Genomic DNA, 27,441 nt, shown 5'->3' on the forward strand with positions numbered 1-27,441 from the left:
CAGAACACTATTTTGAAAGTAATTTCCAATTTAATTCTGGCTCTCTAAGATGCTTTCAAAGATCACATTGTTGTGATAAAATAAAAACCATAAAAATTAGGTCTGTCATACATCTGTGAACCTTCTGCAAAGAAAAATTACCCACACTGAAGAGGCTGCTTTAGTAAACGTGAGTAGATGAGAGCTTTACATTTTTCTCCTCCTAAGCACAACAATTTATAGAAAAGAACACATAGCCTTGAAAATTCCCCATACATTGATAATTCTCTCTCTTTTACCAAAGAACAGAGAGACTGGTCAGGGAACAGGAAGCCATACAGCAGGGCAGCCAGTGCATGAGCCCTGATTTCCTCTGCATTCTGAAATCAGTCACAAGCAGAGCTTCTAATTTACAGGCAGAACTCAGCCCACAGTAAAAACTGTAAAGGTGGAAACACTTTCAAACCCCCTCCCCCCCGTTACAGTGTCCTGTAAAGGCACACTTTACAGAAACAGAGAAATATCTTCAGCTCTAAATAAGTTGAGATTCTCCTTGCTTATTTTTGCCTGTAACATCTGCAGTCAAACTGGCACCACAGCCATTATACGTACTGAAATGTGATGGTGGCTTTAATGTGATTTACAATAGCAACTAGGAAACTGCTGACATACAATAAGAACAATTGCATTTTAATATTTGTGCTTTTTCTCTTAAAACTAATGTACTTGATAAGCCTTAATAACATGGACATAACCATGCCATTGTACTGAGTATACATACACATAGATTTATGGAATTATATCATTAAGTATGTGTGCTCGGATGTAAATGGATAATCAGCACTCCATTCCTGTTTGTGTTCTAACTGGATGAGCATTAGAAAATTCAGCTGAAATGTAAACAAAACAAATGTCTAATAATTATGGTTGGAAGGGAATCCAGAAGGTTGCTTAAATGTTTTAGATGCAAAAAAAAAAAAAACAAAAAAACAAAAAAAACAAAAAAAAACCTTAGAAAAAAAAACAACAGGAAAGTAATGTCTACAGTGGGAAAATCAGACACTGAATGTTACTATTTTCATCCATGTTCCTTAACTTCCATGTTCTTATCATCTCAATCGCCATGCTTAGGAAAAAGGCTTTCCTTGCCATCTCCTGAAGTTTGTACAAGTCACTGAGATGCACAGCCTGTATGACTGTTCACAATGGCAAATAATGGATAAATAAATATGATTATCAGGTAGTCAGCTTTTATGCAATCTGTCATTCTTAGCAATTCTTTTTAATTCTGTATAATTAGGTACATCAAAGTTCAGTTTCCACTTCATATTACATCATTTATTAACATACTACGCAGAGAAAATGATGCAAATCATACCATCGCGGAAGCACAGTACATTGCGAGTTGGAAAAGATCCACGAGGATCATCTACTCCTGGTTCCACACAGCACCACTGGAAATCCATACCCTGTGCCTGAGCATGGTGAAAAAACACTCTTTGAACTCTGGACATATAGCTAGGGTTGTCCATCCCTGGTGCAGACTCTGGCACTTGCTCTTCTTAAACTTCATCCAGTTGGTGTTTGCCGAGCACTCTAATTATGGCTAGCAAATTCAGATTACTCACTTCTGATGATAGTGGGATAGCTTATAACTTAGCCTTTTTGCTTCAGTGCAACTCACACACAGTCTTACCACCACCACCACAGCAAACTCCCCCTCATTATTTATTTGCATCACACTTTGATATATCAGCAGTGTGCTGACTGCTTGCAAAAGCCTGTCTTCATGAGAACTGTGCAGCCTCAAACAAATTATTTATTTTGTCTGACAAGATATCAGAGTTGTTACATAAAATTAACTTACAAAGATGACTGTGATGCTCATGTAATTTTGGGAGCACATACTCAATCTCTCATCAAACCAGTATTGACTCTAATAGCAGTAACATTTTTTTAAAAAAGCAGCTGCTGTTCTGCCCAGATTTCAAGACTATCAGTACTTCTACAACAGAAGACATGGATATAACACCCCAAATCTCTTTTCTGTTAAATCTAGAAGAGCAGGCTCAGAAACTACTTCCATTATAACACAACACAGTCATTTTTTCAAGAAAATGGCCCTGGTCATTTTAAATGTATTAAAATTACAAGCAAGTAGATAGATTTCAGAGCTACTATTTTTAAGTTTTATGCATAAGCAGTTCCAGGTTCCAAGCAATGTTTGGGAAACAATAGTGAGTGCTATATAGAATCATAGAATCATAGAATCAGGTTCGGTTAGAAGGAACATTTAAGATCATCTAGTTCCAACCCCCTGATATAGGCAGGGACACCACTCCGTCCAGCCTGGCCTTGAATGCTTCCAGGGAGGGGGCATCTACAATTTCACTGGGCAACCTCTTACAATGTCTCACCACCTTCACAGTAAAGAATTTCTTTCTAATATCTTGTCTAAATCTACTGTCTTCAGTTTAAAATGATTTCCCCTCATCCTGTTGCTACCTGCCCTTAGAAAAAGTTCCTCCCCAGCTTTCCAGTAGGCCTCCTTCAGGTACTGGAATGCTGCTATAAGGTCTTCTCAGAGCCTTCTCCTCTCCAGTCTGAACAGCACCAGCTCTCTCAGCCTGTCCTCATAGGGGAGGTGCTCCAGCCTTCTGATCACCTTTGTGGCCCTCCTCTGGATCTGTACCAACAATTCCATGTCCTTCTTGTGACCTCTCCAGGTGGAATCTCACAAGAGCAGAGTAGAGGGGCAGAGTCACCTGCCAAGATCTTCTGGTCACACTTGATACAACCGTAAGAGATTATTCTTTTACATCATAGATTTTGTCATTGTCATTACAGCTTGCTGGGGACACAGATGGACAAGTCCAAGAGAGTCCTGGGCAAGGGTTGTGAAATCCTTTGTCTGCGGGACACAGATGGACAAGGCCAGGGGCAATGAGAGATAGATAAGCTGCAGCTTAATGGCCATGAAGTAGTCTTTTGTGTGGGCTTATCTCGAGGAAGATGGCCATCTCAGGAGAGATGCAGTTGACTCTTAACCAAGCACCCAGGAATGCCACGTTGGCAGAAGAAGGATAAAAAGGGGACCTACAACCATGAGGAGAGGTTTTCTGGGAACAGATTCCTCATGAAGAAGAAGAGGTTTCTGCCATGAGAAGCTTTACGACCTGCCTCACTCCCTCCTGGACTTGCTCTGTGCTCTACCAGCATGCTGAAGAAGAACAGAGATGTCTGCCATCAGATTCCCCACTACAGAATTCCTGCATGCTGAAGGACTCTCCTGGGCCTGCTACCTGAGTGCTGCTGCTTCCTCCTGGATTGGCTCTGCGACTTATTCCTGCTACCCACTTGCTGTCCAAAGCTGGCGAAGCTGCTGCTCTCCCCCTCCTGCTGCTTTTGCCTCGGATCTTCAAAACCATGCAATGGGACCACTGCTGGATCCTGGTGGTGACTATCCCTGCTTTACGTGGTTCTTGCTTCTTTCCTATCTTTTCTATCACCTTCCTTCCCTTCCCTGTCTCCCAGATTGGGATTTATAGTAAACTAGTTGGACCAACATTTGAACCGTTGTTTCTTAATCTCATGCCAGGTATACATATATCAAAAGAACCTCATCTCCCTCCTATAAATTGGAGCGAGACAACAACCCAGGATACAGTTGGCCTTCAGGGCTGCAAGCACACATTGCCAGCTCGTCAATCGATAGTCCCAAATCCATCTCCCTGGGGTTGCTCTCAAGCCATTCTCTGCCCAACCTGTATCTGTGTTTGAGATCACGCTGACTGAGATACAGAACTTTGCACTTTGCCTTGCTGAACTTCATGAAGTTGGCATGGGCCCACTCTCAAGCCTGTCCAGGTCCCTCTATTCAGAGGATAGAGGGACTGCCACTCGTCAGTGGTCTCCACTTGCACATTGAGCTGTTGATTGCAACTCTCTGAATGGGACTGTCCAGCCAGTTCCTTATCCGGAAAATGGTTCATCTATCAAATCCATTTTTCCCCAATTTGATGACCAGGACGTCATGCAGCACAGTAACAAACACTTTGCACAAGTCCACGTAGATGACATCAGTTGCTCATGTAAACAGCGTACATTCTATATACCCTAAATCATTAATTTCACCGCATTCAGATCATCCAGTTGGGCTGTTCACCTTAATGCACTTTGGAGGATTTCTGGAAAAGAGGCTAACCAGTTTTCCAAATTAAAATCTCTATGCATTAACTTCTGTCTTCGTTTCCCACCCAGAGCTTTTGAAGTTTCACACTTGAAAACTCTGCTCCTTTTCCTGCAGGATGTTTTGCATTAAAGATTTGGTTTCAACTGATGTCACTAATTGGTTAAGCAAATAATAGCTGTACACACCTTAATCTAAATAGACAAATTTTGTGTTTTACATATTATTCATGTTATATCCTTGCCAGGAGATGATACAAGCTATAGCCTTTTTCCCCAGCAACACGTATTAACTGTAAAGCAGTACACATTATTCTAACTTGTCTAAACCCCTTTTATTAGAAGCTGGACAAGCATGACCCATTCAGTTACATGACAATGTAACTGGTGTCAGTGCATTCTGAAGTTCTTGAACTTCAGTGGCATTGCACTCAAAGAAACTGGTTCAGTGCATGCTTTGCAGTTAACTAACATGCAATCTGGCAAGTAGTCTAGTTAGAAATGATGAAAAAAGAAACACCTTTTAAATAGTCTAAAATGTTTTGTATATAATGAAAGGTATTTATATCTGCATTTCCCATTCATACTTTCTGATGTCAGCAGTAAGGACAGCAGTATGCATACGCTTCTCATTGTTCAATAAAGTCGAGGAGAAATCTGTTGCAAGAAAGCCACATTCATAATTCAGGTGTGCCATATTAAATCTTCCAAGCAGTATCTCTGAGTAATTCTCGAATACTGGAGTAAGAAGGCAACCTGTTTTCTGTAACATTTTTAGTGAAGAACTGAAAAGATAGTTTGTTGGCAGTCTTTACCACAATACTTTATCACATTAAACAATCATTTAAAAAACAACTGTGAAATGTTCATTAAAAAGTACTTGAATTCTTTAGCTTACTAGTTTTCTAACAGATATGCCCCCTAAATTGAAGTCCTTACACGCTGATGTTTAAGCTGGCTGCCACATTCCTAAGGACTTTTAGCTAGTGTAATTTTAAACTAAATTAATCTAGTCTAATTCAACTACAGCTAGTCAAATTCCTGATGCAAAACAACAGAAACATTTACATGATTCATTTTCCCTAGTACGTCAACACTGCTTTTTTTCCAAAGCAGCAAATCACACTCGAAGGTAATAAGCAGCACATCAGCACTACTACGCTATTGCAGTGTTCTCTAACACTGTTAAAACCCCTAGGTTCTGCACACCAGAAGTTTCATATTAGAGATGCCAACTTTTCTCTTTTTTTAAAGATCTTAACATTATTTCAAGCATTAAAAGCTGTTCAATCAAACCATTCATGGTCAGAGTACACATAATTTGTTGGAAAAAAATATAGCAATTCTGTAGTAGCTGAAGAGCTCAAAAGAACTGCGTCTATCTTAAAGTCTGTAGATATCTGTATAGACAAGCCAAAAACAAGATAAGCCTAAATGTGGTGACATTATCCACAAGGTGGTGATCCTCCCAGCATACAACTGAGTGAGAATATGTCACGCTTGATCCTCCATGCCTAATTCAATCCAGAAAAGTATTATACATCATTTCTTAATTGAAAATTGGATGCTTCTGATAAATATCCAGAGATTTATTACCTTCTTGGAAACACAATCATTATAGAGTACAACCATCTTCACAGCGCTTGCATTGTTGGCCTGTCAAAGAAGGCTTTCAAAAAGCTCTTAATTTCTTAATAATTTTTGAAGAATGATGAAGCTGATGTTCTACTAACAGTCACCTATTTGTTTCTCAAATCACATCCTTATTACAAATAATCATTATTCCTCGTAGCTCACATGTAGACAAGGATATAATGAAACAAGACATTATTTTCTTACCATCATTTTATAACTCAGTTATCCCAGTATGACAACCTTTGGCTTTGCCAAATAAAATTTAGCTCATCTGGTATTCTGTCAGATGCTGATGCAAAGATCTTTTCCCTAGTTTACTGCTTCCCTGCTTTACTGCTTCAGGCTGTCCCTTGTGCATCCCCCTACAGATTTCATTATTTCTACCAGTTAGTCTTCATTCATCTGTCCTCAGCTGTAATTCACCTCTATTTATCAGGACTCTCTCACCTGCTTGTATTCTTCCTGCTAGAGGACAGAAGACAGAAATCAGTGACATCTTGACAATCCCAGTCTTCTTGAATTTCCAGAACAAGTAATTTTGTATTTCTTCCAGGTTGAGTCCTTCAGTCAGAAAAGAAGGAACACAAAATACATTCCATTATAATCTTCTAAACCTGTTTTATTTAAAATAATGACAACAAGCTGAGACCACCTCATTGTGTTCTTCAGCTGTATTTCTTTGCATGCCTGGGCTCACCTAAGCAACAGTCCTACACTGAGGAAACTTTCCTGCATTTGAAAATTTAGTAGATTACTGCCTAACTCAGTGAACGCTGTCCAAAGGTAACACATAAAACTGTACTAACGAGCAAAAAGGATTCATACCATTAAATTTTTGCTCTCAGTTGCCATGAACTTACAGAACACAGAAATTCAAGTTACTTCTCATCTAGAAGTAACCTGTTTTATTTATTTGATTGACTGTGTGTTGTCTATGACCTCAGGCATTCCTTGGAAGTGTATTTTATATTCTGTTTGAACAGCAAAATGGGGTCCCTATCCACACCCTGGACTCTCTTAACACAGTGAACACTGTTATCACTGCTCATGGAAATGCAGTTCACTTATTTATTTCCATGTGTCAAGCTGCCCTTTACATGCTAGCTCTAACGTCCTTGCATTTGCTAGATTTCCTGAAATAACCAAAGCATTCAAGTTTGAGATTTTGTTTTTGATTTACAAAAATGAAAGAAGAGGCACTCTTAATTAAAGTCACTCAAACTTTTCAGACAAAATTACTATTTAAAAATGGAAAATCCTGAAGAAATGAAATGGTAATATGTTAAAGAAGAAAAAAATCCTGGCATATATGAAAATTACTATCAATTCACTTAGCAAGGAGATAGAGCTTGTCTTTCCTGAATTTTGAGTGCTGTGGTTTCTATTTGTACTCCTCAATGATTATCTTGCAAATAATACAGCAAACATGATTCCAGCTACCTGAGGTATCTGAGATCTGCTGTGTACAAGCCCCAGTCTTTGCTTGTGAGAATCACAAGATGCAGAAAAGCACTGAGGGCTGGCACATGATGAAATCTTTATCAATGAATACCCCCCAGCTCTGGAGCAGTGACAGTGTGGAGACAGTCTGGATGGCTGCTCCTCTCCCAGGCCCTTTGGAGGGGCACAGTGATCCTGCAAATAAGGAAAGACTATTACAGCTACACCATAATCAACGCAAGATCAATTACTCCTCTCTAGAAAGCAGGAAAGGCTTAGGAGGAGAACAGCAAACCAGAGTAATAATTTATTCCTCCACACACTGCTACATGCTGTAGAGCCCATTCTTACCTGTTCTGCAGCAGATGAGCTCCAGATGTCTGGTGGATGCTCCACCCATACACCTGAAGATGTAAATGCTCCTCATGAGCCTCAGTTACAGAGAGGATAGTACTAGTATTAGTATTTCTGTCCCAGATTTGGAAAGTTTGTACTCATTCTTGCGAAGCTTTTAGGTGCTCCAAATTAAACAGCTTCTATTACAGCATGACAGCATGACAGCAACAGTAATTTTATCTTTAAAATCTACATATGCATCTCACAGCACACCGCATAGGAACATTAGTGACAGGCATTTGAGGATTGACTCATCATGGACAGAAAACATCACAGAAATAAGCATTTCTATTAATGTCACCTTGTATTTCTCAGGTGGACTGGACAACATGAACCAGCCCACTTCCCAAGAGTGGGTTCCTGAGCAACCGCTGCTCCTCATACCCCCTGTTCAATCAAATTTAAAGAATCATAGAATTGTTCATGTTGAAGGAAACCTTTAAAGGTCATCTAGTCCATCTCTGCTGCAGTGAACACGGACACCTACAGCTATATCAGATTGCTCCAAGCTTGGTCCAGCCTGACCTTCAGTGTCTCCAGGGACAGGAAATTTGAACCAAAAATCCCAAGAACACTACTATTCTATCCTGCCTGACTAGACATTCACAACAGCCTTGTTTAACACTGCTGCATTCTAGCTGCCAAACACTCCACAGTATCTCCAAACCACAGACTACGGTGAATGGAAAGCAAGAGGCAATCTTTACCTCCATAAATCTCATATTCTGTTACTGATATTCTGTTACTGACAGTCACTCACCATACAAGGTCTGCTACAGAAGTAATACCCTCTATATTACTATTTTCGCCCACGTTGTCGGAAGCAGATGTTGATGATATGGCAGGAGAGGATGAACCTTCCCACCAGTATTCCATTACATCTTTTTTCTGGGTGAGAAATGGCAGCAGAGGGACAGTCTGACAAAACTGTGTCTGACATGGAAGTGCATATGAAAGTAAAGATGCATCACTGAAATCCTTCATGTGCAAAAAATTGCATTCACTGACATTCATCAGTGCCTGCTGAATGTTTATGAAGACCAAACACAGGATGTGAGTACAGTGAGACAGAGTGATGCATTTCAGCAGTGGCAACAATTATACGAAATATAAGCCATGTTTCAGACAGCCATGCAGACTTTTCTGAGCATAGAATGCAGATTCTTGTTCACTGCTGGTGAAGATGCATGGCTAATGGTGGTGGTTATGTTGGAAAATATTGTGTAGCTGAGAATTTGCTCTATCAAATGATGTCACTGTGTTCTCTGTATCTGTTATAATTTCCACTGAAATACATAGGAGGCATTATTTTCAGAGTGACCCACATATTTCTCTATCAATATAACTCACAACATTTTATTAATTGCCTCACTGCCAGTGAACTCTTCCAGAATCTGCTTAGTGAAGTTTCTTATGCCAGTTATGCCATGGAAAGGCCCGGTGGACAAAAATCAGAGATTAAACTATTTTTCATTCACTTAGCAGAAAGTATGCATGTCAAAATTGTAGTCAGAATTCACATTTTTATGTGCAGTCTTCACCATTTGTGCTCTCCCTACATAAAAAACTAAATTACACCACCAGTATACAATCCGTTATGTTTAGGACATTAATTAGGCAAGGAATGTCATCAGTATTAGAAAAGACTTGGCACCAGTTAAAGCAAATCTGCTTAGATGAAGGAGCAATCATGAAGGCTTTACAGACTTGCTTTCCCCCAGAGTGTTAAAAATCCTCCCCACGTGCCCTCAAGTGCTGAAGTTCGGTTTTGATCTCTGATGAAGCTGAAAGACACGTAAAAGAAGGCACAGCATTATCCATTGACTAAGCATCTGACGCAGCCCTGTGTGCTGTTTACTCCAGAGCGTGCATAAAATATCTTGAGGTCATGAAATGTGTCAGAATGATGTTTACTTTGAACAGAAATACACAACAGCCTTGTTCAGAAGGCAAAAGACTCTCTCTCGGCAAGAAACTCATGACATTTCTGTAAAGAAATAATGCTGTAGGAATCCCAGCACACCTCTGGGAGGACAGAGTACTTTTTTTTTTTTTTTTCTTTTCTTTGTTTTAGCATATATTTAGTTGTTCTAGTTCAGGAATTCGTGGGGAAGGAAAGAAGAAATTTTCATTGAGAAAAAGAGTGGTACTGATTACTTGTATAGTTAAAGATAAAAAAGAAAAGTTGTACAGCACCATACTTTGTGCCAATCATATGCCTCTGCAAATCAGCCAAGTCATGAGGAGGGATCAAAGACAACCTTGCCAGAAGAAACTAAGGATGCGTGTCTTTCTTCATTGCCACACGTGTCCAACATTGCATAGCTCTGGAGTTACTGGAGGGATTGCACCTACCTCTGAGATAGGCATCCTGTAAGAAAACTACAGATGTCAGTGCGGGACAGAAAGGCAGGAAAGTCACAGAACTAGCTGGTGATCTACCTGGACAACAAGAAAAAACACTTAGGCCTACCCTGAAAGCACCAACTAGTTTTCATCTTTCCTGGAGTACCAATGAAGCACAATCTCTCTATGCAGAAAAAAGGCACCAGAAGCACTACTGGTAATCAGTACCACCACACTGACTGAAAACTCCACTCCACCTAAGAATGGTAAGGAGAGAAAGAAGGGAAAAGCACCAATACCCAAATCTGCATCTTCCAAGTCACTAAAAGATACTGCTACTTGGAACTATCAAACCAACCTAACAGAACCTCACTGAACAAAACAAGAGTTCTTCCATCCTCAGAATACTAGCTAACCTTGATAGAACTGAAAAAGAAATACAAGTCCCTTGCAGTTTTTGGAATTACAGTGATATCTCCTATCACAAAGTAACAACGTCATAAATGCTCCAGACTGAATAAGCACTTGAAATGATAAATGTCACAGCTGTGAATACAAAAACACTCTGTTTATATGTAATTTTTCAAGACACAAGATATCCACTGAATTATTTCATCAAACCATGACAGAAAACTGTACATAATTTTCTGTAAACAAGACAGGATGTATAAACAAATTTTAGTACACACACACACTAAAATAAAATAAAATAAAATAAAATAAAATAAAATAAAATAAAATAAAATAAAATAAAATAAAATAAAATAAATGTGTGAATATTCATTCAGGGAGCATGTCAGCAGTACTTTAAAAGAGTTTTAACAAGAAATTCAACTAGCGAGGAAGGGATGTTTAGTTTTCAAGCCACTTCCAAGTTGAAGACATAGAAACATTTTCAGAATTTCTGAAGCAGTCCAGGTTCATTCAGAATCTCACATAATAGTGGAAATGGGCAAAAATCTGTACTACAAAGACTGTATGACTTTAATCATAAAAATTACCAAAATCCTGACTCAAATTCTAAAAAAGTCTACTAAGGCTTTGGGGAAGTATGAAAAGAGACAATATGAGTAGAGAGCAGCCAGCCTAGCAGATCATGAAAATAAAAGAGTTTTATATTAAGTAAAAGAAATTAAATTGTTAAAAATAAGTCAAGTAATGAGTTAAGAAGGTGAAGAAACTGTAGTTTCCAAGATTGATGAGGTCTCATTGTTAGAAAACAGGATTGTTATAAATCACAGCTTGCAAAACAAAGATTTAAAAAAAAAAAAAAAAAAAGCAAAAAATCTTGCAGTTGCACAGACCACTACAGGTAAGTTATATGCCTACACACATTACCAAGTGCAGACAGTATATGCCAAGAGTAGCAACATTATAAGAAATGAGTCAAGACAGTTCACTGAACCAGTAAAGTATCAAAGATTACACAGAAAGTAGTATGTCTGATAATCACTACCTAATGACTAACACCAGAACACTGTCAAAATGATGAAGCAAACAAAGCATCCTGGGGAGAAAAAAAAAAAAAAAAAACCTGAATGAAACTAAGTAACAACTAGCATAAATCTATAAAAATTCTTTGGACATTCTCAGTGAGATAACTGTGGAATCAGCAAACCAGAAAATGATATTTGTTAACATATCCACATTTTTCTTGTGCATCTAATATATTCTGCCCCACCTACAAGGGAGAAAATGCACAAAATTATAACTTAGAAATACCAAGAATTACAAACACTGTGAAAAGGTTTGGAAATTGTTCACAGGATTGAAGAAAAGGATAATGAAAGAGAGATGCTAGCTAATGAATCTCAGAAGGGTATTGAAGGGATCTGGATTTATGCATGCTACTGATATCCTTTGCAGTGAAGAAGCAAGCAAGGAGTTACTGAAAGGCAGGAGCACATTCCAAAACCAATGAATGTCCAGCATGGAATTACGACTCCTGCCAAAATCCAGCCACAGATCCATGTGGTTCTTGCTATATTCACAGATAGCATTAGCCTCTACGTGGCAGGGAGATAGCAGATTGTCTACATGATCATCACTACAACACAACTCATTTCTGACAACTTAAAACAAACATGAAGTCATCAGTAAGAATGAGAAATAGATTAGAATAATAAAAATTACCTTGTCAATTTAGATTACAGATTTACCAAGTATGCACTCTTTCACTGGAAAGCATAGCTAAGAAAGAGACTAACACAAATAGCACTTATGAGCACCAGAAGAGTGTAGTGAGCGCTGCCATCTTCTCTGCAATGCTGAAATCCGTATGGATGTTAGTCTTGCTTTACACCTCGCACAAATCATCTCCAACTGTTAGAATTTCTTCTCTGCCTGACAGTAGCATATATCCCCTTCTTGCTGAAGTTAGAACTTGGGAGAAGTACACATATCATTTTGTACAGCTTCATAATCACAGGGCTAATTATGCATCCCCTTATTGCATTTTCCTTGAAATTACACCGTAAATTCTTCTGGGCAAGATACAAAACAGGCCCTGATTCACAGTAAGCTATAGGAGGATAATTACTAACTGGTGCATGTAATCCACACTGCACTGAAACTGCAGAGGTTACTGTTCACTTTTCACTTTGATGTGCTACTCTTTCTGCTTTAAGGCACATTTGCCTACAGAGGTTTTTCATTTGGAGATTGATGATTCCTCCTCAAGACTTCCCAGCTTTGATGCCTGTGAAATACAAACTGTCAGACCATATGAGAAAACTACTCCGGAAATCCTGGCAACGTGAGTGGATTCTCCAGTCAAAACAGAAAAGCTTCTCTGGTTCTGTACCTAGCAACTGACTGAAGCACAGCAAGCTGCTGGAGTAATTTTATGTGAATGGCTGAGTCTGCACACTGAATCATTCACACCACCGTCCATAAAAGCTTCTGTTATTTCTCTTCTTTTTCCAGGACGGAGCTCAAGGAAATTCACACAAACAAGAGAAAGCAGAGTCAGTGTGTTCAGTGCACCCCACTTACTGGTATGCTGAATATCTCAAGGAAAATCACTGAGGTCACCTGAGTTCAGGCTGACACTGCACAGCTTCAGTGTTTCACTCAAACCCTAGGTAACTGTCCCACCTGCACGCAAGAGCAAACATCACTCTCTGACTGAACTATGCAATTTTAAACAGACCGAGTGGAAGTGAAGCATGAGTCTCACTTTACTCTGAAAAGTCTAAAGGAATAAATGTGGGTCCTGTAGCATGTCTCTGAATTGGCTGCTTGTGCATTTTCACAATTACTATCAAAGAAATAGCTATGTCTCATTTTTTACTCCACTATATGGTTTGCAGTTTGTTGTATCAATAAAAATGAAAAATAAATAAATAAAAATGTAACAATGTTAGTTACTGATCTCATCACAGACAGTACTTCTGTATTAGGCCCTGTTGCTAAGAACATTAAAAATAAAATAAAAAGTAATAAAAAGCAACTATCATTATCATCATCTTCAGGAATCTGTCATCCCAGGAGAGATTTTACCTCCAAAACCAAGGCTACAACTACAGATCCTAAACATGGAAATTCTGTAAGCACTCACTGAAACCAGTACTGCCCCTCACTTCACCTCCACCAATTGTTGGTGATGCTGCATGCAGTACCTCAGATTTTCCATGTAGAATGATAGTGTTTTCAATTCAGTTAACACTTCACAGCTTTTAATATCAGAAGCATAAAGAATACCTTCCATCATTAGTAACATCTTTTTTGTTTGTGTTTTTTGAGAACTGTGACTGCACCTCCACTAGAATCCATAAAGCATTTTGGTGTATGGAACTCCACTCCCATGCTCTTAGACCATTCACTGTGCCAACCAGCATTTCTCCCGATCAACTCCCAGGCCACTCTGGGCAATGAAGGCCTAAGAATCATTCCCAAAAGGCAGTCCACACACAGCTGCTCTGTTTCACAGACAAAAGCTATTTAATTATTTCCACATCTGGAAACAATACACACTAACACATACAAACACATATATCAGTGCAGCCTGAACTTAATGCATTGAGTTGCATAGGATGTCACCATTAATATTGAAATTGCTTGCTACTGCTCCTTAGGCTCTTTAAATTATCAAGGTAGTAAATTCTCTTTCTGGTGTTTGAGTTTGGGCAGAGGCAGGGGAAGATAGTTTCCCAATCTGCTTGCTCTTCCTCTTCTATTGTATTAAGGTGAGAGACCAACAAAAATGAGGGGATACAGACTAACTGCATTTTAAAGATTTTACAAAGTGTTGTCAGAAATACCAAAAGTTGTTTGCAATGCATGCCCATTAAGTTTTTATGTTACAACATCAAGACCAAAATGGCAAAATGCAAATGTCAAATTTCTTTCTAAAGTGTGATTCTCTTCCCAAGAAAAAAAAAAAAGTCACTATGAAATGACACGCTTGCAAGAAACAAAAAATGTCTTCTGTCCAGTTGTTTCTTTTTTCCTGGGATTTAACTGAACAAGGAAGAAAATGCAAGGTTTTTAAATGAAAATCTTGACTCATATTACATTTCTCCAAAGGAAGCTTTTCAAGATCTGTCATTTTGCTGTCACTTAATATTCACTTCAGTTTTTTATTGTAACTGGCTTGAATAGCCAGATTTCCAATTCTTGTGGCTCTAGCACTTATTTGCTTTAGTGAAGCTTTTCATTTAAAAAAAGACTTAGTGTATGTAGCTCACATCTTCCCATTTCTGGCTGCAAAGAACCTTGAGATGTCTTGTACACTTGCTTGCTCTTGTACACATCTGTATGATACATTTTATCTCCAGTCTGCAGCACTACTTCCACTCAGGGAAATTTTTCCTCCAAATATAACACTACTAGAATATTGATGTGCACTCTTCATCTCTTTCTTTACTGAGATACTCTAACTCCCATGAACAGTAACCATGAATAGCATGATTTTATTCATGCTTGGCCTACTACTGAAGTGGTGAAGCGAGCTGGATAACAACATCTATCTTGACAGAACACTGAAATAGCAAGAGCTGATTATCAATTCATCCCCATCAAAATCAAAGTATTAAACACTGAAAAGAAGAAAATAGGAATGTTTTTTATGAACAGAAGGCCTGCAGCAGGAAAAGATAAAATAAACAGAAAGTGGAAGATGGAAGCAATAAACAGTTTGTGTGTTTGCTTGTTTTTATTCTAGAAATAAAAAGATTTAATGTCAATTTATTTGCTACAGAAATATTACAATTATGTTTTCATTATCAGAAAAGAAATTAAAACAGAGTAAGAAGAATGTAAGCCAATCTGCAAAAAAAAAAAAAAAAAAAAAAGGCAATTTTCAAAGTCTAGAAAGCAAGATGAGAGACAAATGACACTGTAGTTAAGCGAACAGCAACGGAGGAATAGATGGGATAGATGGGCAGCTTCAACCGTAGGAAAGATCGTAAGAAAATATTTTCCATATGCAGCAGAGAAAGATACAGCAGAAGACATCTGGTGACAACAGAAAAAGTAGAGAAAGATTATCTGGATAATGTTTCAGCAGGTTGATTTTACCCACACCAGAGGCCATAGAGAGGGAAAAGGCAGGAAAAAAAGAAAAAAAAGAAAAAAAAGAAAAGAAAAGAAAAGAAAAAAAAAACTAACGAAAAGACCTAGACAAGAAGAAAGACGTCTCCAGTATGCTTAATTTGATGAGCCAAAATACCAAGAAAGACAGAGACATGTACTACAGAAGACAGCATTCTATCAGAAAAGGGATTACCCTCCAGTCTAACAACCCAACTGCTTTTTTAAGGAAGAAGAATGAAATAAGCTACCCTTCCTTCCAGTCTCTAACCTATGTGTTTCAGCTTTGTGTTTCTTGTTCTCAGTTTCAGAGAACCAGCAACATCCTTGTGGGCAACATCCAGATCTCCCCAATTGCCCTTCTCACAGAAAAAGCACAAAACTCTTTTTCTGTTAAAGATAATTTTAGGGACACTGAAGCACTTATTGAATCAGACCTGAACTATACAGTGAATTCAATCTAGGCAAATACAGGTGAAAGGTGAAAACACAGTCCTTTCTCACCAATGACTAGTTCTGGCTATAATTGTAGTTCAACTGATTCTTCCAGATGATTGCTTCTCAGTTGCCTCATGTGCTAGATCAGTACATGAGACCATCTCAAGGTGCAAGAAAACTGAGCATCTAAGGTGTCAAAAGCACATTCAAGACAAAATAGGGTAACGTGCTGGTGCAAGTGGAAAGCACCCTGCACCCTGCATCTCACAGGTGCTGCTTTCCACTGCACAGAATCAAAGCAACAAATTGAAGTTTGCAGAGCTAAGCTGTGCTGCACTATGTCACGCGTTTTACCATTGTCTCTTGTTATTCCTACAGCTCCACTTCTATTGTTCAGCCAGTGTCAAAACACCATGACAGCAAAGAGCACAAAAAAAGTGTTTCAGATCTGTAAGGAAAAATAAAAGGTGGATAAAATTATACAGATTATACCAACATTTTAAATCAGTAGCTATCCCTTTAGCTTGTCAGTGTTGACTAGTTAATGTGATGATACCTGCACTTTTCACATTTTTCCCAACACTCTGCAGCACCAGGCCTCCCCCTGGGAGGAGGAAATAATGATCTACACTATTTGTTTTATTAAAACATATATTTTTCTTCAAACCAGCATTAGGCCAGTCCTTTTACACATATATAAGTTCCCCCACCCTTCTTTATTAGCCAGCCAAAATACACAGGGAACAAATTGGGTCAATGAGAGTTGAAAGCATTGTCCTACCAACACAGAATTTTTAGATTTTGTTCATCAATCAGACAATATGGAGCAAGAAAAAAGGAAAAAAAGAAAAAGCTAACTCAACATCAATAGTAAACTTTATGCAACACAAAAGCAATTCATCTGCATATTATTATAAATTGGATAAAGTCCTGCATAACCCAGAAGTTTAAGGATTTTTTACTTAAGAATGATAAAAAAGTACAAGAGAGTTTGTGAACTAGTAGCAAGATGTCGGTACGACGCATAGGTCTGTGTCTCCCTGCTACCTGAGATACAGAAAGCATTGTTAATCACAGAATCACAGAATCACCCGGGTTGGAAGGGACCCCAAGGATCATGTAGTTCCAACCCCCCTGCCTAGCAGGACCACCAAACATACACATTCAGATCAGGTTGCCCAGGACCCCATCCAACCTGGCCTTAAACACGTCCAAGGACGGGGCATCCACAACCTCCGTGGGCAGCCCGTTCCAGGGCCTAACCACTCTCCTAGTAAAGAACTTCCCCCTAACATCCAACCTAAATCTTCCCTCCTTCAACTTGGATCCATTTCCCCTAGTCCTGCTGTTGTCAGCCCTTCTGAAGAGTTTACTCCCCTCCTGGGTGTAGGTTCCCTTCAGGTATTGATAGGCTGCAATGAGGTCACCCCGCAGCCTTCTCTTCTCCAGGCTGAACAAGCCCAACTCCCTCAGCCTGTCCTCATAGGGGAGGTGCTCCAGCCCCCTGATCATCTTAGTCGCCCTCCTCTGGACCCTTTCCAAAATCTCTATGTCTTTCTTGTACTGAGGGCTCCACACCTGGACACAGTACTCCAGGTGGGGCCTCACAAGAGCCGAGTAGAGAGGGACAATCACCTCCCTGTCCCTGCTGGCCACCCCTCTCCTGATGGAGCCCAGGATCCCATTTGCCTTTCGAGCTGCCAGAGCGCACTGCTGGCTCATGTTCAGTCTCTCGTCCATCAGGACCCCCAGGTCCTTCTCTGCCGAGCTGCTCTCAAGGACCACTCCTCCCAGCCTGTACAGGTGCCTGGGGTTCTTCCGGCCCAAATGCAAAACCCTGCACTTTGCCGTGTTGAACCTCATCAGGTTCACCCGAGCCCAGCCCTCCAGCCTGTCGAGGTCCCTCTGAATGGCATCCCTTCCTTCCACCGTATCAACCGCACCACTCAGCTTGGTGTCGTCAGCAAACTTGCTGAGGGTGCACTCAATTCCCTCATCGATGTCATTAATAAAGATGTTAAAGAGCACCGGTCCCAAGACAGACCCTTGGGGGACACCACTTGTTACCGGTCTCCACCTGGACATAGAGCCATTGACCACCACCCTCCGTCTGCGGCCTTTCAACCAATTGCTTATCCATCGGGTCGTCCACCCATCAAATCCACATCCCTCCAATTTGGAGATGAGGATGTGGTGGGGGACCATGTCAAAGGCCTTGCTCAGGTCCAGCTAAATGACATCGGTCGCCTTCCCTTCGTCCACCAATGCCGTCACTCCATCATAGAAGGCCACCAGATTGGTCAGGCATGACCTTTCCCTTTTGAAGCCATGCTGGCTGTCTTGAATCACACGCTCACTCCTCATGTGATCGAGCATGTTGTCCAGGAGGATCTGTTCCATGATCTTCCCAGGCACAGAGGCGAGACTCACCGGCCTGTAGTTCCCCGGGTCCTCCCTGCTCCCCTTCTTGTATATGGGAGTGACATGACCCTTCCTCCAGTCATCCGGGACCTCACCTGACAGCCACGACTTCTCAAATATGATGGAGAGCGGCTCGGCAACCACCTCAGCCAGCTCCTTCAGGACCCTGGGATGCACGCCATTGTTAAGCATCCACTGATCTTCATAAACAGTTATTAAAATCCACTCAGACAAGATAATGTCTTCATTTGTGGGTAAGAACTCTCAACACTCTATTAGCTTCCTAGTAACACTTTCCATTCCTTGTTTCACTTTCAGCCCTGGAGGAAGCTAAGAGCACATCCATAAGCACTATTAAAAAGAGAAAACATTACTGCAGACTTAATAAAACAAGGAAATGACCGCAGAGGTAGGTTTAACCTCTAGTCCCAGCTTAATTAGACAGGCTTTTCATCTGCAACTCTTGCCAAGTGTACCCGTCATATCTGTACAATTGGCTTGAGCATGAAACACAAGCCCTGGTACGCAGCTTTTAAAATTAGTCAACAAAACACAGCACGCACAGAGTCCCTCATAACTTGCATCCCCTCCCTTATCTCATCTTACTGTTGTGTACCGTTACAGCATCATCCCTGCAGCTGAAGCGCTGGATGGTTACAGCCCTGACATCGCTTACAGGATAAATATAAATTCACTAAATCTCCTGCCTGCTGTCTACATAATCCATTAACCTTTCCCTCTCCTCAGCCACGGTTCTGTGGCTCGTTCTTATCTCTGTTTTCTCTGCTTTCTTTACTTTATGTGCATCCTTCCCTTTTCCACTTAGTATTATAAATCATATTCAGCACAGATTCACAGTGAGATTCTTTCCTCCGTAAACAATGTTCTTATACCACATGGCCTCAATATGATCTACTGTTTTTTACAGTCCTTTTGACAATTTTAAAAGCAACTAAAAAATCCGGGTAACAAATTTGTATTAAACTCAGAAAAAATTGTATTAAGCTTGCAAGATACAGACCAAGAAGAGAATATTCAACAAGAAGAAAAGTTTCCAGATATCAGTGCATTTACAAAACAGAGAGGACAGCTTATGACACATTTAAGAAGGGGGGAAAAAAAAAGAAAAAAAAGAAGAGTTCAAGCTAGTAAACTAAATTCCTAGCCTAACTGTGGTCGCTCCTATATGAGGAGTAGGAAGGCACAAAGCCATCTTACACAGCTGGATCATCAGGAGCAGAAGTAATTTATCATTCTCAGATCTTCTCACCTTCATTTTCAGCTAAGCAAAAGAAGGCATAAGGTCTAATAACAGAACATAAATAAACCAAAGCTTTGCTCCACTTGTTTTCTTTGCAATTTCTACACCAGTTTCTTAAAATTGTATCGTCTACCTGCACAAAAGCGGAACATACTACAACAAATGTAGACATTTAGATAGATATAAAAGAGAAAGTTGTTTAGCCTGGTGATAATTTTGGAAATTTCAATGCAGATCTTTCTTTGGTAAGTTTCATATAAAGCAAAGCCATTGTCATAAGAAAGTCCCAGTGCTCTGTAATTTCAGATCTGGGCTTAGTGAGGTGCAGGAAGGTGCTGACACAGAATATCTCTACAAACAAACACATATAGAAAGTAAAGTTCACTACCCCTGTGAATAATAAGCAATAATAGGGAAGATAAGCTCATTCATGTCAACCCCCCATTCCCAGTTTAGCAAATCTAGAAATGAACAGCTCAAGGAGTAAAGTAAAACTTTTATTTTAGAATCGAACAACATGCTTAATATAGCGTTTTTCTAGATAATAGGCTTATATTTTTTTAACACAGAATCATAGAATCACCAAAGTTGCAAAAGACCTAGAAGATCATCCAGTCCAACTGCCCACCTATCACCAATAATTCCCACTAAACCATGTCCCTCAGTACAACATCTAAATGTTCCTTGAACACCACCAGGGCCAGTGACTCCACCACCTCCCTGGGCAGCCCATTCCAGCGCCTGACCACTCTTTCAGAGAAAGAGTTCTCTTTCAGATACACTTCTCTCTTTCAGAAAAAGAATTCCTCATGCAGATAAAAAAAATTAGAGCTATAGCAATCCCTCATACATGCTTACTCATACTTTAAAAAAATGAATGAAACAGTAGTAGCACACTCAGAAATCACTTCAGCTAAACATGGTATACTTAAACCCACACACTATCTTAAGCACGCCAGTGAAGCCAAGGTGTATTCACATACATAATAAAGAACACAGTACCATAACAGGACATTGACCTTATTGCTGATATAAGCACAAGTAACCTTTCAGAATAAGCTGTGGGAAAAAAAAAAAAAAAAAAAATCCCTTGCTACTAACAACATTTATGTTACTGTTGCTAAAAGGTTAACTAGATGTGTGAAGTTTTTGCAAAAAGCCTGCAAAAATGAATAAAGTGTTCGTTATCTCAGTGACTCAGAAAACAAGAATCTCATTAGCAACTCCAGAAAGGAGGTCTCTCCATGCTCTTGATGTGCTTCCAGCAGTTCTGCAGACCTACTTCTCCCACTGCCCTCCTTCAGGCCTGGGCTCTGTGCTCTGATCAGACAGCCTCCACAAGCAGGTCACCTCTCTCTTTCTCTCTTGCAAATGCAAACAGACAGTGGCCACTGCCCCCCGAGGCTGTTTTTCGTAACTTCTCCATTTGAGCTGTGCCACTACAGCTTCACCCCTGCACTGCTGTAAGACTGCCCAAAACAGGTCCCAGAGGGGCTCTGCAAATAGACAAAAGTCATGGCAAAACAAATGTCATCACAAGAATTAGTTAAGCATCCCTCAGGCTCCAGCTCTGCACTGTGCCTGTCACCACTCCAGCTAATTTGCAGTCATAAAGTCTCTCGGATGAAGAGGACGGTGCACTGCATCCCGATCTCTGAGCTGCAGCCCTAGCCTTGAGCAACTTGGTGACCTACATGGCATCACACAGCTCAATAACCAGTTGGCTGGAGCCCGCAGATGCAAGAATCATTGCCAACCCTCCTCACACCACCCAATGTGCGGCCACCGCACTGCTCACAATAAAATGCAACTGTCATAAGCAGGCACTGCTAGCCTCCTCTGCAGCTGAAGCACTGCGAAAACTTAGAGAAAACTTTGAAAACTTAAAGAAAACACTTTTAAAAAAATTGTGTTTTATGCTCCTACCTAGTGCTTTGACATTCACACAGCAAAAAAATACACATACACAAAAAAATGCAGCACTTGTACACATCCTCTCCCACCTTAATTTTTCAATGACGTCTCCCAACAGTTCAGCCCAAGGGCTAACAGTTCTGACTACACTTTTTGTGGAGCCTATGGCATATCCACAAAGACTGTAATTTGCAGACATCTGAACACTTACTTAAGTGGTTCTGGGCACCGTGCATGAAAGGTAACTGTTGGAAAGACATAAGTGAAAAAGCAGAGTTTGGCAAACTGAGAAGGTTGTAATGCAGTATATCTACAGCTACATACAGAACTACTTGGACAAGCCATGCATCTCTGCTCCACCTGCCTCGAAAACACACTACAAGAATTTCACCATTCCTTACTGCAAACTGAGTCCTTAGGAGACTGCTAGCATTTCTTAGCAACACAGAATTAGGCTTTCTTATCCTCTTAATGATTGTTGTGGTTTAACCCGGCAGGTGGCTGAGCACCACAGTCATTCACACACTAACTCCTTCCCACTGGAATGAAGGGGAGAATCAGAAAAAGAGTAGAACTCATGGGTTGAGATTAAACTGTTGACTAAGATAGAGAAAAGGAAGAGGATAACAGTTATGACTGCATATATATATATATATATATGAAAACATATGACAAGTGCTGCACAAGCAATTGATCACAACCATGACAAATGCCCAGCTAGACCCTCAAACAGCAGAAGATGAACTCCCAACCTCTTCAAAACTCTTTCTGCTTAATGTCATATGGTAAGGAATATCTTTTTGACCTGTTCAAGTCAGCTGTCCTAATTCTGCTCCCTCCCAGCTCTTTGGGACCTTCGCTGTGAATGGTCCTGTCTCTGTGCAACACTGCTTAGCAGCAACTATAAACAGCAGTGTGCTATCAACGTTGTTTTTTCTCCTACAACCAAAACATAGCATCATACCTGGCACTCTGAAGAAAATAATTTAATCCCAACTGAAAATATGACACACACACACCCCCGCCCTACCTTATTCCATATCATTTACATGACGTTCAGGTACCCCCATTTCTACACATTCTAATAACCATCACCCATCTTTTTCTTACATACATACACGCGTATTATTTCGATAGCCTGTGGGCCACCCATTTAAGTTCTCCATAGTATTCCATAGTATTTTCCTCCATATGTGATAGCAGCCTTTCGGTATGGGATGATTCAGTGTTGGAAAGCGTTATTGCATGCAGCTAGTTCTGGTTCCATCAGTTTGTTCCTCTTCAATCTGGGTAGTTCTTATTGTAATACCACTAACAAAACATACAACAAGCACAATAATGATGGCATACAGTATTACGTAGCAATTTAACACACACAATCTAAATTATTGTCTGCTCTCAGCCAGTGTCAAATCACATTGAGTTACACAATGGACATCTTCATCCTTCCACATTACCCATCACATGCACCCATGTCCTCGAGCAAAAGCAATCCCACAGATCGCTTTGCCTATGTCTGAGGCAGGAATAACCTAATCTGTCTTGCCCAGCATGTGCTTTTTGTGCACCACCAGGTCTTTATCATCTTCTGTAGCATTCAGGCGGTTTGAGTGGGCAGGACCAGTCATGCCAGCTGACCCTGGCATGGGTCAGACCCCAGAATGCTGCAGTGATTTGTGCCTCTTTAGGATTGCCAGAGCAACAGCAGATTTTTTTCCAAATACTCTACCAGTTTTTCAGGATTCTGCAGTTGTTCAGAGGTGAAGTTTCAAACCACTGGGAATGACCATTGGCCTAAGCACCTGCCTATACCATCCCACACTCCCTGCCACTCAGAACTATCCCACCTTGGTGCAGATCTCTGGGTGATATACTTAAAAAATTGTTTATTCTTAAAGAAAACTTGAAAAATATTCATGACACACATCAAGAGGAGAATGCTGGTTTGAGAATCCCACATATATTCAAAAATCTTAAGAGCTATTGTAACACTGCTTGAGCTCTAGGGCAAGAAGGAAAAGTGAAAAGGAAGCTGAAGAACTTCTGGAAAGTGTCCTCCCCTATCTCCTCCATAGCTGGGTTCCCCAGAGACAAGGCAAAGATGTAATTACTAACATTACCAACAATATGGCCTCAAAAAACAAAGATGACTGCAATGATGAATATGCACAAAAAATTAGTTTCTCAGCTGCCAATTTTGTAATGATGTAAGCCAGGGCTATCATACCTGGCACTCCAAAGAAAATTTAATCCCTGCTGAAACTAAGACATGACCGAAACACAGCTGCCCAACATGTTCCAGCTGGCACAGCCCTGGCATCGCTGCGGTTAACCCAGTAGCACATCATCTAGGCTAATCAGTCTTGCTGAAAATGCATCCGTGTGCATATGTCAACAGACTTGGAATATTGTTTTCCATTCACTAATACAATTGTAGTGCTGGGAAGGTTCCTAGGAAGTTTTGTCTACCTTGTAAAATTCAAATATAGGTCTGATCAAGGGGCTAAAGGTACAAAGTTTTTTCAAGAATTGCACACGTCTAAGAAGGCAAATAAGTAGTACAGTGAAGTTATATCTCCTTTGTATATGGGTAGGGAGTAGTATATACATATATGCATACACACAAGTATATATGCAGTTCAAAGTAGCAGAAAGAGCGCAGTGTAACTCCAAGCAGGAATCCTCCTCCTTGGCTGGATGTTTCTGAATTGGCCATAAGCTAACACTTCCTAATATCAGGATCTGCATTTACATGTAGAATTTCAGCACCTACCAGTCATAGGGAAAATCCGAGCCCTTCCCACTTTTCATGTCCTTCTAGAGCACAGTTTCAGGAAAGACAGTTCTAGAAGAGTTCACAATGTAACTCAATTTTTAGGATTACTCTTGGAAGTGGAACATTTAAAACATTTTAAGCTGTGGCATAGAACGCCATTCCCCTGCACATACAAGGAATGAGGAATGGCAATGTGATACACTCCAGTGCGACCAGTTGCTCATCCTGCACCATACCGTACCACACAGAGCTGGTGATGCCTGCCTCATGAGCACTAAACAGCACACCTGCAGCACAAGGAAATCTTTGCACTTTAATGCTGCAGAGCTGTGATGCTCCTTGCTGCCTCAGATCCACATTTTTAAGTTCCCTATAGCTTAAAGAGACTCAATTCTGAAGAAAGCAGAGGATTGATGCAAAGCTTGCATTAAGCTCTGAGAAAAGACTGCAGGCCATTCTGCTCCCTGCACATTAAAGCTATGATCTCACAGCCACGCTACTCAATAAGAGAGCATAGGGAGACAAGATGGTTTGGTTATTTCCCGCTACTTCCAGGCTCTTGGGGCTGAGTGTAACCAGCATGAAATGGCTCCACCGCAACTGATAAAAACAGTGTTTGGTTCAAGTGCAGAGGTACCTTGCACCTCACAATACCTTGCCTTCAGATGTGGCTGGTCCTCGCATAGAACTGCTGACTTGTTTTACAGTTTTATACTGCCATGGGGAAAAAGGGAGTGAAGATCAACTGTGAGCGTTCAACAACTTCCTAAAGGACCGCTCTTGTCTCCCATCTGGCCACTATCTCACCTCGGTGATCTGCTCGGTGAGTAGTGCCCTAAGGCTCGCAGCTGAGGGGTCCTGTGAGCCCTCACTGTCTGCACGAGTTCGGCACTGGCTGGAAGCCCTCGGCACAGACAGCACCCACACACCGCAGCAGGATGCCTGCCCTCTTCCTCCTCACCCCCGTTCCTCGAAGGAATAGGTACTAAGGGACGGCGTAACGACGACTGCCGAGAACTTGCCTTCTTAGGCGCGCACTATTACCACCGAGAATCTCTCTGTAAGTTACCTCTCCGCCTTACACCGGCGGACTCGCACGCCAAAACTCCGCTTTGCCCGCAGCATCCCGAGCAGCGTTCCGCGCCGCGGGCCTTGCTCCCTCCACTGGCCTCGAGAGACACCGCCGAGCGGTCTCCCCGCCGCCACCCCGCGCCCCACGCCCGGTTCTCCTCTCTCGCTCCGCCGCCACTCGCGCCGCCGGCAGCGTCCCGCGGCTCCGGCAAGCGGCCTCAGACTCCCATCGCGCCGCAGGTGCGCGGAGCCGGGCGCGGAGGCAGCCCCGCCGCTGCCCGCGGTGCCGAGCCGCCGCCCGGGCCCGGAACACAGCCGCGTCCCGGCGCCGCGCTCCCGATGCGGACGCCGCCGCCCGCGGAGCCGCCCCTCTCTGTCCCCGTCGGCACCTGGATGTGGCAGGAGATGTCGGAGTCGTCCAGCAGCCGCACGGTGCATTTCATCTCCGGGCTCAGCGACCTGATGCTGGAGCTACGGAACCGGATCATCCCGGCCGTCCGCCCGCCGCCGCCCCGCAGGCAGCCGCAAGGGGCCAGCCTGCAGCGGCGCCCGGCCGACCGCGGCACGGCACGGCACGGCGCGGCGCGGCGCGGCTCGGCTCGACTCGGCTCGGCGGCACCGCCCCTCAGCCCCGCGGCGCCCCGCCGCCCGCCCGCCTGCCGCGGCAGGGGCCTCCGCTGCGTCAGCCCGCGCCCCGCTCCCTGGCCTCAGCATCCTCCAGCGCCCGCCCCCGGGCCGTGGGCTGGAAAAGGCAGCGCACCCCCCGAGTGTGAGGTTCGCCTGTGTGACCGGGAAGCGTCCGCTGCCCCGGGAGGGAAGGCGGACCGCCACTCACGGGTGTGCTGGCTGTCCCAGCCCTGCAAAGTGGGAAAGACAAAGCGAAAATTACCAGACAGGACGGGTGTGCTGTGAGGGAATACGAGAGGACACAAAGCAACTTCGTCTCAGAGTGCAAGTCCTGGAAACTTGTGTCCTCAGGGGAGAAGATGGGTCCACTGGGGTGGAACAGTTGTGCAAAGTGGGAAGGAAAACGCAGCACCTGGTGGCTTTACTGTGCTCACCATCGCAAACGTATGTAACTTTGTACAAAGCTCTACATGCTGTGCATGAAGCAGTACCTAACACTGACCATTCCCGACACAAGGATCAGCACTGGGCTGTGTGGCAGAAGAAGCAGGGTGGAACGGAATGTGGTAGCTCCACAGAGAGAAAAGCGAGCTGATGGCTGCACAGACTGGCATGCCTCAGTCACTCTGCCCATTTATGTTTGATGACATGTAAACTTCCATATTCATAAACAGTTCTGCTTGAAGGTAACATTCTTCAGAAATCCACTGGGAACAGCTGAGCACCACTATGCCAGCACACTCCTCCTTTGGATTTCTGCTGGACTGCTAACAGCAGGAAGTGCAGGAACCACAAACAAATGAGAAGTGCATAATGCTCGCTGCTGCCAGCTAATAAATATGCAAAGCCCTCTAATGTGGAACATTAAAAAAAGAAGAAGAAAAAAAAACCTCTAAGTATATGCTTCTCATAAATGATAAACACTTCCAATTGTGTAGTGAATAGTGAAGCAAACCAGTAAATGCTTGAAAAAGATTATTCACCTCAACAGCCACAAATTAAGGAAGGTGGTCATTATCAGCTGAGAAACCAGTTGTGAGCACCCCACTTGCTAATAATGAAGAAGTGCTTTTTTACCCTTTAGCCTTGCAGCATAAGAGCTCAGCAGATGCAGGATTTTAGCTCACATGTGGATTTACTCTGATGCAACACATCTTCCTCCCTACAACAGAGAAGGCATCTTCTCTGCCTACGCCACATGTTTTCCCCTTTCTTCTGCTTCTCTCCATCCCCAAAATTAACAGGGAAAGAGCCAAGCCAGTGGTGACTTGATGCTACAGGCAGCTCATCAGAATGATGCCCGCTGTCTTAACAACAGGCCACTCTTGACCCCTTATTTGCTTCTGCAGTACATTGTACCTGTAGACCTGAGGTGCCCGAGAGCCCTGTGAGGTGAGTAGCAGATTTCTATGACAGT

General features: G+C 41.9%; 1 protein-coding gene across 1 annotated transcript in view; it reads right to left on the reverse strand.

The window, feature by feature from the left end:
• FRMD3 (FERM domain containing 3) overlaps positions 1 to 25,959 on the reverse strand; it is a 139,808-nt gene extending 113,849 nt beyond the window's left edge. The window contains 1 exon segment of the mRNA XM_048930868.1: positions 25,787 to 25,959. Within this exon segment, the coding sequence (XP_048786825.1) occupies positions 25,787 to 25,885 (99 nt within the window). The 5' untranslated portion in view covers positions 25,886 to 25,959.
• Between the last annotated feature and the right edge of the window lie 1,482 nt (positions 25,960 to 27,441).

Source organism: Lagopus muta, chromosome Z (genome assembly GCF_023343835.1).
Source record: "Lagopus muta isolate bLagMut1 chromosome Z, bLagMut1 primary, whole genome shotgun sequence".
NCBI lineage: Eukaryota > Metazoa > Chordata > Aves > Galliformes > Phasianidae > Lagopus > Lagopus muta.